The sequence below is a fragment of the Ahaetulla prasina genome, chromosome 8 (assembly GCF_028640845.1).
Source record: "Ahaetulla prasina isolate Xishuangbanna chromosome 8, ASM2864084v1, whole genome shotgun sequence".
Lineage (NCBI taxonomy): Eukaryota > Metazoa > Chordata > Lepidosauria > Squamata > Colubridae > Ahaetulla > Ahaetulla prasina.
The window spans coordinates 13223520-13241568 of NC_080546.1; the positions used below are offsets into that span (position 1 = coordinate 13223520).

Below are 18049 nucleotides of genomic sequence, written 5' to 3' on the forward strand. Positions count from 1 at the left end.
ACCACGGAGACGTCTTCGGACAGCGCTGGCTCTTCGGCTTTGAAACGGAGATGAGCACCACCCCCTAGAATCAGCAACGACTGGCACATATGTGCGAGGGGAACCTTTACCTTTACCTTAATCTAAGGAAGAGAAGGATTAGGGGGTGATATGATAGCAGCCATGGATGTAAACTAATCAAGCGACCTAGAACGGAGGAGAAATTTCCTGAAGTGAGAACCATTCATCAGTGGAACAATTTGCCTCCAGAAGTTGTGAATGCTCCAACACTGGAAGTTTTTAAGAAGAGATTAGATAACCATTTGTCTGAAATGGTATAGGATTTCCTTCCTAAGCAAGGGTTTGGACTAGAAGACCTTCAAGATCCCTTCCAACTCTGCTTATTCTGTTCTGTTCTGTTCTGTTCCGTTCCAACCCGTTCTGTTCCATTGTCTTCCGGTACTTGAGGGGCTATCACAGAAAAGAGAGCGGTCAACCTGATTGCAGGACAAGAAGCCCATGGTGGAAGACCATTAAAGAGAGCTCCAGCCTAGAACTAAGGAGAAATTTCCTGCCAGCGAGAACAATTAATCAACGGAACGGCCTGCCTTTGGAAGTCAATGGAGATACTCAATCATCCAGATCATGGCTATCCCAAAGGCGCTTTATCCAAAAGACAGTTGGACTTTCTTGGAACTGAAGAAGTTTCTTGATGAGAAGTGAAGTGTTTTCAAAGAAACAAAAAACCCAAGTAAGTCCAGTTGCCTTTTGCAAAAAAAAAAAATTACCTTCGAGACTTATTTCTGGAAGTTGTAGGTAATCCATCACTGGAGGTTTTCAAGAAGAGTCTGGATAGCCATTTGCCTGGAATAGTATGAGGCAGGGGTCTCCAACCTTGGCAACTTTAAGCCTGGAGGACTTCAACTCTGATGGGGCCTCTGGTGGCTCAGCAGACTAAGTCTGTCTGTTATTAACACAGCTGCTTGCAATTACTGCAAGTTCAGGTCCCACCAGGCCCAAGGTTGACTCAGCCTTCCATCCTTTATAACAGGGGTGTCCAAACTTGGTCCCTTTAAGACTTTTGGACTTCAACTCCCAGAGTCCCTCAGCCAGCAAAGCTGGCTGAGGAACTCTGGGAGTTGAAGTCCAAAAGTCTTAAAGGGACCAAGTTTGGACACCCCTGCTTTATAAGGTAGGTAAAATGAGGACCCAGATTGTTGAGGGCAATTAAGTTGACTTTGTATATAATATACAAATGGATGAAGACTATTGCTTAACACAGTGTAAACCGCCCTGAGTCTTCGGAGAAGGGCGGGATATAAATTCAAAAACAAAAAAAAAAACTGGCTGGAGATTTCTGGGAGTTGAAGTCTTCCAGGCTTAAAGTTGCCAAGGTTGGAGACCCCTGATATAGGGTCTTCTGCTTGGACTGTGGGTTGGACTAGAAGACCTCAAGGTTCCTTCCAGTTTATTTATTTTATTTATTTATTTTATTAAATTTTTATACCGCCCTTCTCCTGAAGGACTCAGGGTGGTGTACAGCCAAGATAAAACACGAAATATATACAAATTAAAACATTTAAAACCTAGCAAATTACAAAAAGGCTGATAACTAAAATTTAGTTTTAAAATTTTAAAAATATTAATAAAACCCCGAATTAAAATTTAACACTATTATGCCAGTCCCGCTTGAATAAATAGGTGTGTTTTGAGCTCACGACGGAAGGTCCGAAGATCAGGCACTTGACGTAAGCCAGGGGGAAGTTCGTTCCAGAGCGTCGGTGCTCCCACAGAGAAGGCCCTGCTCCTGGGGGCCGCCAGCCGACACTGTTTGGCGGACGGCACCCTGAGGAGACCCTCTCTGTGAGAGCGTACGGGTCGGTGAGAGGCATAAGGTAACAGCAGGCGGTCTTGTAAGTACCCGGGTCCTAAGCCATGGAGCGCTTTAAAGGTGGTAACCAAAATCTTGAAGCGCACCCGGAAAACCACAGGAAGCCAGTGCAGGCTACGGAGTAGTGGTGTTACGTGGGAGCCACGAGCGGCTCCCGTTACCACTCGCGCAGTCGCATTCTGGACTAACTGTAGCCTCCGGGTGCACCTCAAGGGCAGCCCCATTTAGAGAGCATTGCAGTAATCCAACCTAGATGTAACCAGAGCGTGAGTGACCGTGCATAAGGCATCCCGGTCAAGGAAGGGACGCAACTGGCGGACCAAGCGAACTTGGTAAAAGGCCCTCCTGGAGACGGCTGCCAGATGTTCATCAAAGGACAGCCGTCCATCCAGGAGGACGCCCAAGTTGCGAACCACTTCCTTTGGGGCCACTAACTCGCCCCCAACAGTCAGCTGCGGATGCAGCTGGCTGTACCGGGGTGTCGGCATCCACAGCCACTCCGTCTTGGAGGGATTGAGCTTGAGTCTGTTTCTCCCCATCCAGACCCGTACAGCTTCCAGGCACTGGGACAGCACTTCGACCGCTTCGTTGGGGTGGTCCGGGGTGGAAAGGTACAGCTGAGTATCATCAGCGTACAGATGATAATCCAGTCCTATTATTCTGTGTTCTATATTCAAAATCCCTGTTGTTTCAATATCTCCCAGATGTCCAAGTGCTCGGCCGATTAATAGGAGCTTGCAGGAAAGGTGGAAGAAAAAATATTTTTCATTAACAAAATAAACACAATCTCAAAAGGTGCTTACTGTCTCTCAAGTACCATTTGGGACTTTCGAGGGAGAAATTGACTTCAGGCTGGTGCGATGGCAATATTATATGAGCATCTGCTAGTGGCCTCCTGGGTTTTGTGCCTGAACTATAACATGGTGGGAAAAAGAGCTTCTTGTTTCGTGATGTGGCTTTCTTTGTAAATCCAGCTTTAATTGCTGAATACCCAGTACTGTTTTTATTGGACATTTTAAAGAAAATATATATAAATACAAACAGAAACGTGGCAAAGGAATAAAAGAATATATACAAAGGTGGGCTTCAAATAATTTTAACAACCGGATCGCCCAGAATCAAATATGTGAGCGTGTGCGATTGCACGCTTACACGCAGTTTAAAAAAATGCAGCTAAATAGGACAACCTAGCACCGGGGCAGGTGCCACCCGCAGGTGGCAACTACCCAGGGGTGAAATGTAAAATTTGTTACTACCGGTTCTGTGGGCGTGGCTTGATGGAGGGGGTAATGTGACTGGGTGGGCGTGGCCAACTTTTTTTAACTTTTAAAAGCATTTTTTCTACAACCTTTTCTGTTGAAGAGCTTGTAGAAAACATGCTTTTAAAAGCCTGTGATAATCAGGAAACTCAGCTGGGATCGCCAGAAGAAAAAAAGCTTTTAAAGGGTTCTGACAATCCCAGCTGAGCTGCGCAATCATCAGAGGCTTTTTTTTTAATTTTTAAAAGCTTTTTTTCAGCCGAAGAAAAAATGCTTTTAAAAGTAAAAAAAAAACACAACCCGCTGATGATTGCATGGCTCAGCTGGGCATGGGCGGGGGTGGGGGAGGCAGGCATTTTTGCTACGGGTTCGCAGAACCACCCGCCACCATCACTACCAGATCGGGCGGTCCGGTCCGAATTGGGAGCATTTCACCCCTGCAACTCCCGGTTCGCTCGAACCAATCCGAACCAGCTCAATCCCAGCCCTGAATATATAGTAATGCAAAGGAACAAACCAGGGATTTAAAAGAGCCGGGGATGCTAACTTTCTAATATATCTTGTAAATTCTTCTGGTTATTTTATAGCATGGAAAGATGAAGAATCATCTTGAGCTAAAAGTGATTATCAAGAAATAACCACTGAATATGGTGTATCTTTTGCACGTCTCATCTAGAGAATGCACAAGTGTCTATGAAGAAGGTTCAAAATCTGCAAAGAGTCAGGTGCAGCATCCTGAATACGCACATACTCACAAACACACACACACACACACATACACAAAGAGGTGGACCTTGGATCACAATGCTGCACTTTTCATCTTGCAGATTTTGATATGCACCTCACCTGGACACCACTGCGACAGTGTGTTAACAAACTTATAAGGCACACAGATTAAAGATTAAGAGAGTTGGAAGGGACCTTGTAGGTCTAGTCCAACCACCTCACCTAAGCAAGGGACCCTACACCATTTCTGACAGATAGCAGTCCAGTCTCTTCTTGAAAGCTTCCAGTGATGAAACTCCCTCAACCTCTGAAGGTAACTTCTGTTCCATTAGTTGATTGTTCTGTTAGAAAATTCCTCCTTATTTCCAGGTTGAATCTCTCCTTGTTCAGTTTCCATCCATTATTCCTTGTTTGGCCCTGCTTTAGAAAATAGGTTGACCCCCTCTGTGGCAGCCCCTGAGATATAGCAACATTGCTATCACGTCACACCCCTAATCCTTCTTTTCATCAAACTAGACATACCCAGTTCCTGCAACCGTTCTTCGTATGTTTTAGCTCCCTGTCCCCTAATCCTCTTGGTTGCTCTTCTCTGCACTCTTTCCAGAGTCTCAACATCCTTTTTATAGTGTGGTGACCAAAACTGGATGCAGTATTCTAGGTGTGGTATTAGTACCTCATATATAGGTAGTCTTCAATTTACGATTGGTGGTTTAGTGATCGTATAAAGTTACAACAAACCTCCCGAGGGCTACCTAAACCTCGATTTAAATTTCTGATGGCCGCTGCTCCAATAATCACGACTGCATTCTGAGCGCTCAGTAGCCAGTCTACTTCATGTCCTGTGGTCATGTGACTCGAGTTTATGGCATTCTTTTGGGTCAAAAACAAATGCTTATTTTCATTTTCTGCTGAAAAAACATCCTTTGGAGGCAATGGATTTGCTTAACGAAGACTTCCAAAGAAGGTTGTAAAATCGATCCAGGTCATGTGAGGAGCTGCTTAACGACTGGCACAATTTACAACCATAATTCTGGCCACAATCATGGTTGTGAATCGAGGACTAGCCACCTCTTATCTTTCATCTTTTGTCATGAAAGTGCGTGGGAAGCTCGACTGAATGCCTATCCGCCATTGGGTGAAAGGCTGTTTACCCATTTTCAGCCCTGGATTTTCACAACTCTTCATTTGCATTAATTTGCAGGAAAGTCCCCACTGACATCAGCACATCTGGAGGAGATGCAGCTGATTCTGTCCGGTTCATTTGCATTAATTTGCAGGAAAGTCCCCACTGACATCAGCACATCTGGAGGAGATGCAGCTGATTCTGTCCGGTTCGGACAAACCGGTAAGCGGCGACTGCAATAGGTTCCACCCACCTGCCCGGACATAACGATGTCCTATTTAGTCACGTTTTTGAGGCCTTGTGCATGCGCGGAAAGCGAGAGAGCAAAGAGCATCTGCGGAAGGCCCAGCATGTGTGGAAGGTGAGTGAGCGTTCACATTTGTGAACCGGTAGGGAAAGTAAGTGAATTCCACCTCTGGAGGAGACAGCAATGTGCCAGAAGCCGGGGTTGCCTTCCTCTTTATGATAACGTTGAAAAATACAACCCGACAAAATGCAAGATGTTGTAGAACAGATTTATTTAGGCGCACAAAGAAATCAATGCGTTCGACAGATATTAAAAGGGACAGGGGCTAGTCTCTCGCTCTCTACGCTGTGCAGTAAAATGTGCCTTTCCAGTGTTCATTAAAAATATTCTCAAACCTACATGAATGAAGATTGCATTTATATACAAATAAATAGAGGGAAAGCACTTTTTGTTGTCTTAAAAAAATATTTTACAGCCTTTACATTTTTGAAAAGATCCAAAAACAGGGCAAAAAATTAGAGATGTCTCGGTGACAAATGTGCAGTCTTTGGTATAACTAATGGGTGCCAGTTGGCGTCTAGAGAGTTCCTTTAAATCAAAATAAGAGACTTCTGTAGCCTTGCAAATGTTGCTGAGGCCAGATTCCATTAGGCCAAGCCAGCATGACAAAATGGGAAAACCATCCCTATTTGGGAGAATCTAAATAGAACTGAATTACACCGGATGGAAATACTGGATACCATTTACATTCAACGAGCAGAGGTGCTTTGCAGCCCAATCACCTGAGATCATTTACCTGGAGATACCATTTCTTTAAAAGTGCGGAATTCCCCCCCTCCCCCCCATTATTTTGTGGAACCGCTATTACAATAGATCGGGAAGGATCCATTTATTTGATCGATCACAAAGTGTTCGCTATGCATACAAAAGATCCGAGCTTCATTTCCTTCGCATCTCCATGTAGGGCAGGGGTGTCAGACTCAAGGCCTGCGGGCCGAATGTGGTCCGTGGGGTGCTTTGATCTGGCCCGCGGGGCCACCCTGGAAACAGGAAAGGACCGGCCTGTGGTGCCTCTGCCAGCGAAAACCGTTTTCACTGGCAGAGGGTTGCAGGAGGCTGTCCCAGCTGAAAACGGAGCTCAGGAACCTGATTTCGCTGGCAGAGCGCTCAGGCCACCACAGGCGCCTTCGACACGAGTGATGTCAAGCTGGCCACGCCCCCCTGGCCACACCAACCCCGCCCCCCCGAAGTCAAACACAACCCTGATGCGGCCCTCAATGAAATCGAGTTTGACACCCCTGATGTAGAGGTTTCCACAAAGATTCGGTCTAGAATTCTGATGAATCACGTATATGTCAACTATATTATGCTAACTAACTGCTAGGATGCAGACTCAGGATCCATCCAATGATCCTGGCAGTAAGTCCTAGATTCAAGCCACTGCTCTACCACAAAATAAAATCCTTGATTACCAATTCTGAATCAGTTTTGTGTATTCTAAAACTGGAAGACTAAACTTTAAAAAAAACAACAACAAACAAACAGGACCTCTGTTTTTATAAATAGCCTCTAGTGAGTCCATTGTGCTTGAATTCCAAATAAGATTATCTGAGTCTTGTTTCATTGTGTGAGTCACCTATAAATCATCCCCAAAAAACGAATACTTAAAGCTCTGAAAAGAGATCACAGTGGGCCATTAAGATAATGCTTATCATCATTATCAAGGAAAGCAGACTTAGCTGTAGGGGTGTCTGCAGGGTATGGTCAAAATTGTCAAAAGGCTGGACATAACAGGGCAATTAACCAGTAGTGGTTTGCAAATCCCATTGCTACTGGTTTACTTGTGGGCGCTTGCGCGCACGATGCTTCTGCACGTGTGCAGATGGGTGGGTGTAGCTGCTGCCGCTACCGGTTCGCCTGATCCGGGGTGAATCGGTAGCAACTCACCCCTGCAATTAACGCTCTGCCTCTTTGCAATGTGTGTTGCTTTTGTGATTCACATAAAAAGCAGGCAGTGCTTGGACTGCACTCTCATATCCAATCCAGCTTGACTTTTTTTGACCATAGCCTGTGCATGTCCCCATTTAGGTACATGCAGTTGGGAGATCAGACATCGGCAGGTCTAGAAAAAAAGAAGCAAGGATTAAGAAAAGATTTAAAAATACTATGGAGTTCAGAAAAGATTCTCACTCAGGGGGATTCAGCAAAGGGTTCCCCCAAAGTCTACCTTTTTAAAAACATAATTCTATTACAGTGCATACCTACTCCATTTGTAAACGTTATGTCAAAAAAAAACTACCTATAAACATACATCTCTGTTCATATCTTTACAGGATTAAATGAAACATATAGAAATGACTACTTATGGACATAATTGTTCGGTAACAACTGAATTTCTTCCTGAAAGTCTAATGGGTCATCAAATGCTTTGTAGAACTGCATTGATTCATTCCTCCCTGAAATAATAGAAATACTGTAGAAACTAGAATAGAAATAATAGAAATAGAACTTTTCTGTGACAATGCAAATGCATTTGTGTGTGCCTGTAGGAGGTACACATCACGTCATATATGGCAAATACATGTGTATGTCTAGGCATGTACTGTACATTTAGTTTTTACTACTTTCTTCTTTCCTTTTTTTTTTTGGCATTGATATATTTTTCTTTTCTGCATTTTTACACCTGTAAAGAATAACACACCTTAATTTTAATATATATATATATATATATATTTAAGGGAAAAGATTTTAGAGGCACATTTTAGTTTTCAGGAGTCATTCACTGTTAAAGGAACGGGTTTCATTTATCTGGGGAGATGACAGAAAACTTGTCACCCAGACCTTCGCAAAGTGCTTTAAATGCTACCCTCTTTCCAGAATTCCCCTCACGTTTCTAATCTCTGATGCAAGGTTGCTCACAGTGGCATTTTATGCAAAGCACATCACAGCAGAGATGCTGATGTAATAAATGGGCCACACACATACTTCCCAAGGAGATGAATGTGGAATTTAGATCGTAATTTAGCAGGGCGTTAAGCTACTGGTCACCAGTCTCCCTTCGGTTCTGCTGCTTAGAAGGCCCAGCTTCACAACTGCAATACTTCGTGTTGGGAATTTACAGAGGAAATTAGAGAGTGATCCTAATGTCCTTTGAATTTTAAAATGCAATTTCAATGCATCTCGGCTGTGCTCCGAACAACGACGTGCACAATCACGGCAGGCAACCAGTCAGTGAGGACAATTACATCACTAGCCGTCTTCTTAGAAATCTTTATCCCAGCCTGAAAGTTCATCGGGGGGGACTCCCTGCTCGGGTGGGTATCGGTCGAAGTGGCTGTAATCCATAGGACCTGAAAGCTATAAAATGGTGACAGTATAAGTATACTCGAAGTAAAGGTTAAAACTTTCCCTGTTCAGTTGTGTCTAACTCTAGGGCATTGATGGCGAAAAGGGAGCACTTCATGTGCATGTGCTTGCGCTCGTCAGGGCTGCAACCAGGAAGAGGAGCTGCCCAGGGGACATGCACTAGTGATGGGTTTCAAATTTTTTACTATCGGTTCTGTGGGTGTGGCATGGCTTGGAGGGCTTGGCAGGGGAAGGATACTGTAAAATCTACATTCCTGTTGTGTCTTGCCCGCTCTCACCGCAGCCGGGGCCTTCTTATCTGCTTCCGAACGCTGAGGAATGTCCTAGTATGCCTCCCGGCCCCAGCCCTGGCTCCATGCCCAGACAGGAGGAAGCACCTCCCGGCCCCAGCCCTGGCTCCATGCCCAGGCAAACGGAGCAACTAGACCCCTCCCCCTCCCCCACAGCATGTGAGCCTGAGGGAGGTCAATTACCAACAGCTGCCGACTGGAGTGACCCTCGCGTCAGAAGACTTGATAGGCGGAGGCAACAGAAGGAAGGGAGGGGCAGGCCTGGATAAGTGCTGAGTCATGGAGCCACACCCCATGGCCTATATAAAGGACCTGCTTTCTGGCATTCTCTGAGTCAGGCAAAGTCTAAATATATCTTGCTGAAGTCACTTTCTGGTCTCCTGCCTGCCCTGAGGACTTTGCTAGGACTTTGGCAGAGCTGCAGAGGCACGCCTGATTCGGATTTCCCTGACCCGGTCGTCAGCGGAGGAGTGGGACACGACAATTCCCTCCTCACTCCAGGGGAAGGATACTACAAAATCCCCATTTCCTCCCAATCAGCTGGGACTTGGGAGGCAGAGAATAGATGAGGGCGGGGCCAGTCAGAATTTTTACTACCGGTTCTCTGAACTACTCAAAATTTCTGCTACCGGTTCTCCAGAACTGGTCAGAATCTGCTGAAACCCACCTCTGGCATGCACGCACCGGATAAGGTACTTTCAGTTTCCGGCGCGCAGGCAAATCTTTCAGTTACTGCCATGCATGCGCACACGCCAATCAGCTGGTAGCCCACATATTCTGCATTGGGGGGGGGGGAGGAAGTGTTTATCTTGGACTTTTGAGATGGGAGGGGCCAGAATGAGGGGCAGCACCAATGAGAATTCTCCGTACTTGAGCGTCACCGGTCTCCGGGCAGAGTCTCCAGAAGGAGGAGAGACAATTTTGCGGGGAGAGAGAAGCAAAGAAAGTGGGAGGGGGGATCTCGGCCTGAATAACCAACTTGGGTTTCTTCTCTGCGCGCTTCACCAAATAGGTCTATTTGGAGTCATAAGCGGTGAATTGAGCCAATCAGCTGTTTTCTGAGGTGTCCACAATACACTGACTCCATCCCCATTGACTCAAATTAGTGGGTGTGGGTGTGGGAGGAAACAGGACCCCCGTAGCATCTTCATGACACACATTTTAAAGGGGGACTCACAGGGATATTGTTCCTGATATAGAAAATAAGGCACTGGCTTGTGCATGCATTCATTTAAAAAGGACTGATTGAGTACCTCTCTTTTAAGGGGTGACGATAACTTCATTGCTTTGAGTCCTTCCCAATTGAAACCATTCAGCCACCTAGAATGGAAAGTCACAACAGCAAGATGGTTATTTAACTGGTTTCATAATTATAGTCCCAAAGAAACCTACCACTGCATCTCACTGTCAGGTCTGGAAGCCATCTTTTGAATTAGGCCTTCAGGCCTGCCACATTTACTGCTGTGGGAAACTGGGAGGGGGGGGGATTGTATGGAGCAGGGGTGATATATAGTCATAATAACATTCCTTTCTCAGAGAGTTAAGGGCATCTTGCCCTGCACCTGGAGGGGTGTGAACTGGGAGGCATCTCCAGTTGGGACAGTGCATTGATTGGACCTTGTGGTGGACATGTCAGTGCTGGGCAGGGACTTGGACTTTCCTTTGGGTGGGGAAAACCTGGAAGCTTTCAGATTCGGGTTTTCCCAGATGTGCCAATATGACATCTCTAATAAAATTTGAGGAACTTCAAGCCTCGGAGTCTTCTTTGGTTGGGGCTGTTACTTGAAACCTTGACACTCACGCTTAAAGCAGGGATGGACATTGGAGAATATTTTTTTGTGTTCAAGGGCTGCAATGTTCTTTCGTCTGTCAAGAGTCCATAATAAACAAGGCCCTTCCTCCCTGCGACACACCCAACTCTGTCTGCCCTACGTCTTCTACCAATGGACTGCTACAGTGGTATGTGGGAATGATTGTGAGAAACAGGGGAAGAGATCCTATCTAGGGATTGATTCAGTGGTGGGATTCAACCAGCTCGCACCACTTCGGGAGAACCGGTTGTTAACTTTCTGAGCAGTTTGGTGAACTAGTTGTTGGAAGAAATCATTAGAGCAGAGAACCAGTTGTTAAATTATTTGAATCCCACCACTGGATTGATTAGATAAGAGACAGTAGAGTCTGAAGCTTCCTACTGGGTGAGGAAAGAAACTCTTTTTACCAGAGCTAAAAGCGATGATGTGAGATTTATACCTTCAGTCTTGCAGGATTGATATCAGCTTTTCTAGCTAGTCCTGAGAGGAAACATGGATTGATGAGCCAATTCTTTTTTTTAGTCTAGGGCTATATTAACAAAATCTTGCAAAATCCAAGGTATAAGGTAGTGCTGGACTTACAACCATAATAGAGCCCAAAATTTCTGTTGATCAGTAAGACTATTGATAAAGTGAATTTTGCATCATTTTACGATCTTTCTTGCCACAGTTATTAAGTGAACTGTCAACACGGTTCTTAAGTGAAATCTGGCTTCCCCATTGACTTTGAATGGTCACAAAGGTGAGCCAGTTCCTTAGTGTCGAAATTTTGATAAGTGACCATGGGGATGCTGCAAAGGGTGAAAAATAGTCATGTCACTTTTTATCAGTGTCATTATAACTTCAAATGGTCACTAAACTAATAATTGTAAGCAGTGGTGGGTTGCTACCGGTTTGCCCCGGTTCGAGCGAACTGGTAGTGGGGGCAGGAGGTTCCGCCCACCCAGCCAGATGTCATCAAAAATACTCTGCACATGCGCAGAACCTTCTGTGCATGCGCAGAAGCGCCGTGCACTCACAAAGCGAGTGCCCGCGCACTCCCGATATCGAACCGGTAGCGCCGGGATTTGAAACCCACTACTGGTTGTAAGTCAAAAGCTACCTTTATTTCTCCCTTCCCCTCCTTTTTTTCTCTGATAAGTAGGGAGGGTCCCTTCTGAAATGTTTCCTACACCCTCTTCCTCCTTCTGTGGGCTGAGAAATCTTCTGAATGCCAGTTGTCCTGTTTGTAGCTTTTCCTCCTATCGTCCAAGGCCATTCTCACATACCACTACAATACCGAAGTTTGGGGTTACCTTCCTTTCAGTTAATGCCAGGGTATGTTTAACCTTTCTGCAGTTACTGGGAACATCATTCTCAGTTTATCTGTTGGGGACTATCTACCATGCCCAGGTCAAACAAGCAGTTGAGGTCCTGAGCCAAAAACGTGAGTGAGGGCAGCTTTCTGCTCTGATATCTCTTCTTCCTGCTCCTGACAATTATCTTCTCTTTGTTGAAAGCATCAGAAAGACTTCAAGGAAGGGACTGTTGGCTCTAACCCAGGAGTCAACAACCCATAGCTCTGGAGCCGCATGTGGCTCTTTCATCCCTCTGCTGCGGCTCCCTGTCACCGGTCGGCTCCACAATTGATAGGCCTTTCGGTTAGGACAGGTAGAGGAAAAAGGATGCTGCGCTAGGAGGAGACTATGATGGGGGAACTGGACTTCCAATCGGCAGAGGAAAAAGGACGTCATGCTAGGAGGAGACTCTATGGTGGGGAAACTGGACTTCTGGTTGGCTCCAGAATTGAACGAGGGGCTTCTGGTTAGGACCTTTGTGGCTCTTTTGAGTGTTTAAGGTTGCCGACACCTGGTCTAACCCGTGGTTTTCACTGGTCTCCTGCATTTGGGATATGTATTAAGGCCAAGATATACTGGTCTCCTGCATTTGGGATATGTATTAAGGCCAAGATATACTGTATATGAAATTAGCCTCATTGTTAATTTGTCTTGAGGTTACCCACTCTTTATCTTAAAGCATTAAAAGCAATGGCAGCAGGAGGCCTCTGGTGGCTCAGACTGCTAAGACAGTCTGTTATTAACACAGCTGCTTGCAATTACTGCAGGTTCAAGTCCCACCAGGCCCAAGGTTGACTCAGCCTTTCATCCTTTATAAGGTAGGTAAAATGAGGACCCAGATTGTTGGGGGCAATAAGTTGACTTTGTATATAATATACAAATGGATGAAGACTATTGCTTAACATAGTGTAAGCCGCCCTGAGTCTTCGGAGAAGGGCGGGATATAAATGGAAATAAATAAATAAATAAATAAATAAATAAATAAAAAATACGAGATCTTATGTACAGTCAAACTCTTCATCGATTCCTGCGCAAATCTTAAAATCTTTGCCCTCTGGTTGGATGGGCAGCCAATAAATTTAATAAACCAAGAAATATACATATAAGCAAGCAAACAAACAAACAAACAAATAAATATATAAAATTTACCTGTGCCTCTTAATGTCATGGATTCCATGCTTCAAATTTCCTAATCTCTCTGTAGGACTTTGTCTAGGGTATATTTGTGGGTAAGAGGCAGAGAGAGAGGAAGACAATGAGTACACACTTCATAAATTAGAAACTATTTGCACAACTCCATAATTAATTTCCTTGTGCATCTCAGAAGACTTGAGTATCTCCTATTTGATTTGCAGGATAAAGGTAGAATAGAATAGAATAGAATAGAATAGAATAGAATAGAATAGAATAGAATAGAATAGAATAGAATAGAATAGAATTTTTTATTGGCCAAGTGTGATTGGATACACAAGGAATTTGTCTTGGTGCATATGCTCTCAGTGCACATAAAAGAAAAGATACGTTCATCAAGCTACAACACTTACAACACTTAATGATAGTCATAGGGTACAAATTTAACACTTAATGATACAACACTTAAATAAGCAATCAGGTAGTTGGGAGTGGATCTGTTTACTGTGGATTATTATTACCATGGTTATTATTATTATTTATATTCTATCTTTCTTTGGGAGCTGAAGGGGAGTGTACAGGGGATATCTCCTTATTTTTTCTTACCCAATAATTTTGGTCAGCTGCAGCCTTATTCTCCAGGAATCTAATTCTTTGTTAAACGATTAACAAAGAATTAACTTTTAACTACCTTCCATTGAGGTAGGGCTGTGAAAAAATATTTACTGACCCCTTGCATCCTGGTCATAAACTGTTTCAACTCCTACCCTCAAAACGACGTTATAGAGCACTGCACACCAGAACAACTAGACACAAGGACAGTTTTTTCCCGAAGGCCATCACTCTGCTAAACAAATAATTCCCTCAACACTGTCAAACTATTTACTAAGTCTGCACTGCTATTAATCTTCTCATCGTTCCCATCACCCATCTCCTCCCACTTATGACTGCATGACTGTAACTTTGCTGCTTGTTATCCTTATCATTTATATTAATATTGTTTCCTGATTGCTTATTTGTACCCTACGACTATCATTAAGTGTTGTACCTTAGAATTCTTGATGAAGGTATCTTTTCTTTTCTTTTCTGTACACTGAGAGCATATGCACCAGGACAAATTCCTTGTGTGTCCAATCACACGTGGCCAATAAAAAAATTCTATTCTATTCTATACTATTAAATATGTCTCTACATAAAAACAAAAGTATTGCACATATACAGTAGTGGCCAAAATTGTGGAAACCTTTTGGGAAAAGTGTATTTTCTAAAACTAGCTAATAACACCACTTTTTTTTTTGAGTAGTACCATAAAATAACAGCATTCCGTGTGCCTTCGGCATTTAGTCATACCGGCCACATGACCACAAAGACGTCTTCGGACAGCGCTGGCTCTTTGGCATTGAAATGAAGATGAGCCGCATTACCCTCTAGAGTCGGGAACAACTAGCACATATGTGCGAGGGGAACCTTTACCTTCCCCATAAAATTATGGTGTATCAAGAATGTAATGTGATAACTTTTATGAAGGATTTGCTATTAGAATAGCAATTACAGTATAAAGAAGAAAAGTGAAAGATGTAGAAAAAACAAGATATACAAAAATTATCACCATGTCAGTTAATAGTTGGGTAACCTTTAGCATGAATTACGGTCTTAAAATGTCTTCCCATGGAGTGAACCAAGTCTTTTAGTTCTGCAGCTGTTATAATGTGAAACTAAGATTGAAGGATGGCTTCTATTAACTGGGTGTTTTTGGTGGGTCGCTTCAGACTAGCAAGTTTCTTTAGTCGGCTCCATAGATTTCCAACTGGGTTAAGGCCTGGGCTATTCCCAGGCCATCCCAGCAATGGAATAGGATTATCTTGAAACTCCCCCCCCCAAAAAAAGTGATATTATGAGAATAGAATAGAATAGAATTTTATTGGCCAAGTGTGATTGGACACACAAGGAATTTGTCTTGGTGCATATGCTCTCAGTGTACATAAAAGAAAAGATACGTTCATCAAGGTACAACATTTACAACACAATTGATGGTCAGTATATCAATATAAATCATAAGGATTGCCAGCAACAAGTTACAGTCATACAGTCATAAGTGGAAAGAGATTGGTGATGGGAACTATGAGAAGATTAATAGTAGTGCAGATTCAGTAAATAGTTTGACAGTGTTGAGGGAATTATTTGTTTAGCAGAGTGATGGCCTTCGGGAAAAAACTGTTCTTGTGTCTAGTTGTTCTAGTGTGCAGTGCTCTATAGCGTATATATATAGATAGATAGCTCTATTAGCCATCAAACCTGAAAAATACACTTTTCCCAAAAGGTTTCCACAATTTTGGCCACTACTGTATATACAGAATTAATCCTTGCATACTGAAAACCAGTGAGACAAATATATGAAGAAAAAGTGGTTTTCACTTTCCAGCTGCAGGTTCTTTATTTCATGAAGTGTTTGAGGAATTTCAAAGTCCAAGCTTGCTGGTCATTTTATAACAACAACAACGGCAACCTCTTCTAGTCACAGGATTAAAATGAATGACTTATTGAGTATGTGCTAGGGCAATTATATCTCAATGTGTCTGAAGCAGTTCCCACATAGGCCCTCAAATAATCAGATATTAATTTGTAACAGCCAAAAGTGATGCACAACGCTGATTTACAGCTTCTTTGCACATTACTGGTTTGACAGCCCAAAGCTTCCCACGATCCATATATATAATTAAAATTGCTGTAGGTTAATTAAAAGCAGGAGACTAAGGCTGTGATTACGTGAAACCTCATTCAAGGCATAGAAATGAAGATTTATGATGTCCAATCTGTTTGAAGGAAGGGAACAGAACAGCAAGAAATTCTGCTGAAGGTATTATAGAGGTAGTCCTTGAGTAATGACCTGTCACTTAATGACTGTTTACATTTATGATGGCCACCAAACAGGTCCTTTGTGGCCTCTAAAGCAGGTGTCTCCAACCTTGGTCCCTTTAAGACTTGTGGACTTCAACTCCCAGAGTCCCTGAGGAACTCTGGGAGTTGAAGTCCACAAGTCTTAAAGGGACCAAGGTTGGAGACCCCTGCTCTAAAGCATCTCACGGCTTTCTTAAATAGTTGAACCACTCACCAACACCCGTGATCACGTGAACGCGATCTGCAACATTTTTTTGGCAAAACTATGGCATTCAAGAGTGGATTCACTTAATGACTGCTACATTTGCTTAATGAAAAATGCCAAGAAAAACACTTCAGGTCATATGGATGCCTCAATTTATGCCCGTAATGACTTGTGACTGGATTTCTAGTCCCGATTATGAATGTAAATCAAGGACTACTTGCATTAGATTCCCCCCAAAAAACCCTCTGATGACAAGAATGAAATACTCTTTAGACCTTTCTGTTTTTCTTGGTGTTCTGTTCTTTTCTTTTCTGATAAAATTCCATGCAATGTTTCCAGGAGAACAATCATTTTTCCCACATGGTTGCATCAGGGGCCTTCAGAGCTTGAGGCCATCTGAGGCCATAGCCTCAGCAATTCAGTCTTCAACCAATTTCCATTCTTACTATGCTTCTTTGCAGAATACACATTAAAAGGGTTTACAAGCCCTCATTACTTAAGTGGTTAGTTTTAAAGCCGAGGTAGTAGTACCAATTCACCCAAAATATTTAACCTCCAGAGAGAAGCCATACAAATTATCTGGTTATGACATGGAGACCAGAGATGGTATTCAGCCGGTTCGGACCAGTTTGCCTGAACCTGTAGCGGAAATCACAGGAGTGCCCACCCACCTGCCCCAGCTCTATGACATCCTATTTAGGCACATTTTTGAGGCCAGGCGCATGCGCAGAAGGAACATGTAAGCGAAGCACATGCGTAGAAGGCCAGGCACATGCATGGAAGGCTGGCGCGCATGAAGCAAACGTGCGCGTGGCGAACCAGTAGTAACATAATGTGAAACCCACCGCTGATGGATCCATGTCATAGATTTTTTTAAAAAAGAGATTTGGAGGGGCTAATAAAGTTCCTACAGGTAGTCCTCGACTTACAATTGAGTCCAAAATTTCCGTTGCTAAGCAAGGTACTTGTTAAGCGAGTTTTGCCCCATTTTACGACCTTTCTTGGTATAGTTGTTAAGCGAATCACTGCAGATGTTAAGCTGGTAACATGGTTGTTAAGTGAATCTGGTTTTCCCATTGACTTCGCTAGTCAGAAGGTCGCAAAAGGGGATCACAAGACCCCAGGAGACTGCAACCTGCAGTGTGAGGTCATAAATGTGAGTCGGTGGCCAAGTATCCGAATTTGATCATATGACCATAGCAATGCGACAATGATTATAAGGATGAAAAATGGTCACTTTTCTTAGTGCTGTTGTAACAGTCACTAAGCGAATGGTTGTAAGTTAAGGACTACCTGTACTGAAATCTTTCTTTCTTTCTTTCTTTCTTTCTTTCTTTCTTTCTTTCTTTCTTTCTTTCTTTCTTTCTTTCTTTCTTTCTTTCTTTCTTTCTTTCTTCCTTCCTTCCTTCCTTCCTTCCTTCCTTCCTTCTTTCTTTTATCACCCATCTCATATCGAATGACTCTGGGTCGCTAGCAATATAATGAAATTGCAGTGAAATTAAGTGTCCCAGTTAAACTTTTACATCCTCTTTTAATGGATTAAAATTCTCTGTGTAATTCTTAAGAGCTTTATTGACTTATCTGAAGAGATAAGATATCTCATGTTTGTTAGTTTGAGGAAGGCAGACTACATAATCTAGAACACATCCCAGGTGAGATATCCACTGATAACAATGAGACCTTGGTCTAAATCGGTATTTCTCAACCTTGAGAGCTTGAAGATGGGCGGACTTCCATTCCCAGAATTCCCCAGCCAGCAAAACCACTGGTCTGAATAGATCTGTAT

At 43.4% G+C, this 18049-nt stretch overlaps 1 protein-coding gene across 1 annotated transcript in view; it reads right to left on the reverse strand.

Annotated features, from left to right (window-relative positions):
- Positions 1–5498: 5498 nt before the first annotated feature.
- Positions 5499–18049, reverse strand: part of PRKG2 (protein kinase cGMP-dependent 2) — a 102091-nt gene continuing 89540 nt past the window's right edge. The window contains exons 17-19 of the mRNA XM_058192942.1: positions 13179–13241; positions 10135–10201; positions 5499–8582 (exon numbers count right to left, since the gene is read on the reverse strand). Coding sequence (XP_058048925.1) covers positions 8487–8582; positions 10135–10201; positions 13179–13241 — 226 coding nt within the window. The 3' untranslated portion in view covers positions 5499–8486. The remainder of the gene's footprint in view (positions 8583–10134; positions 10202–13178; positions 13242–18049) is intronic.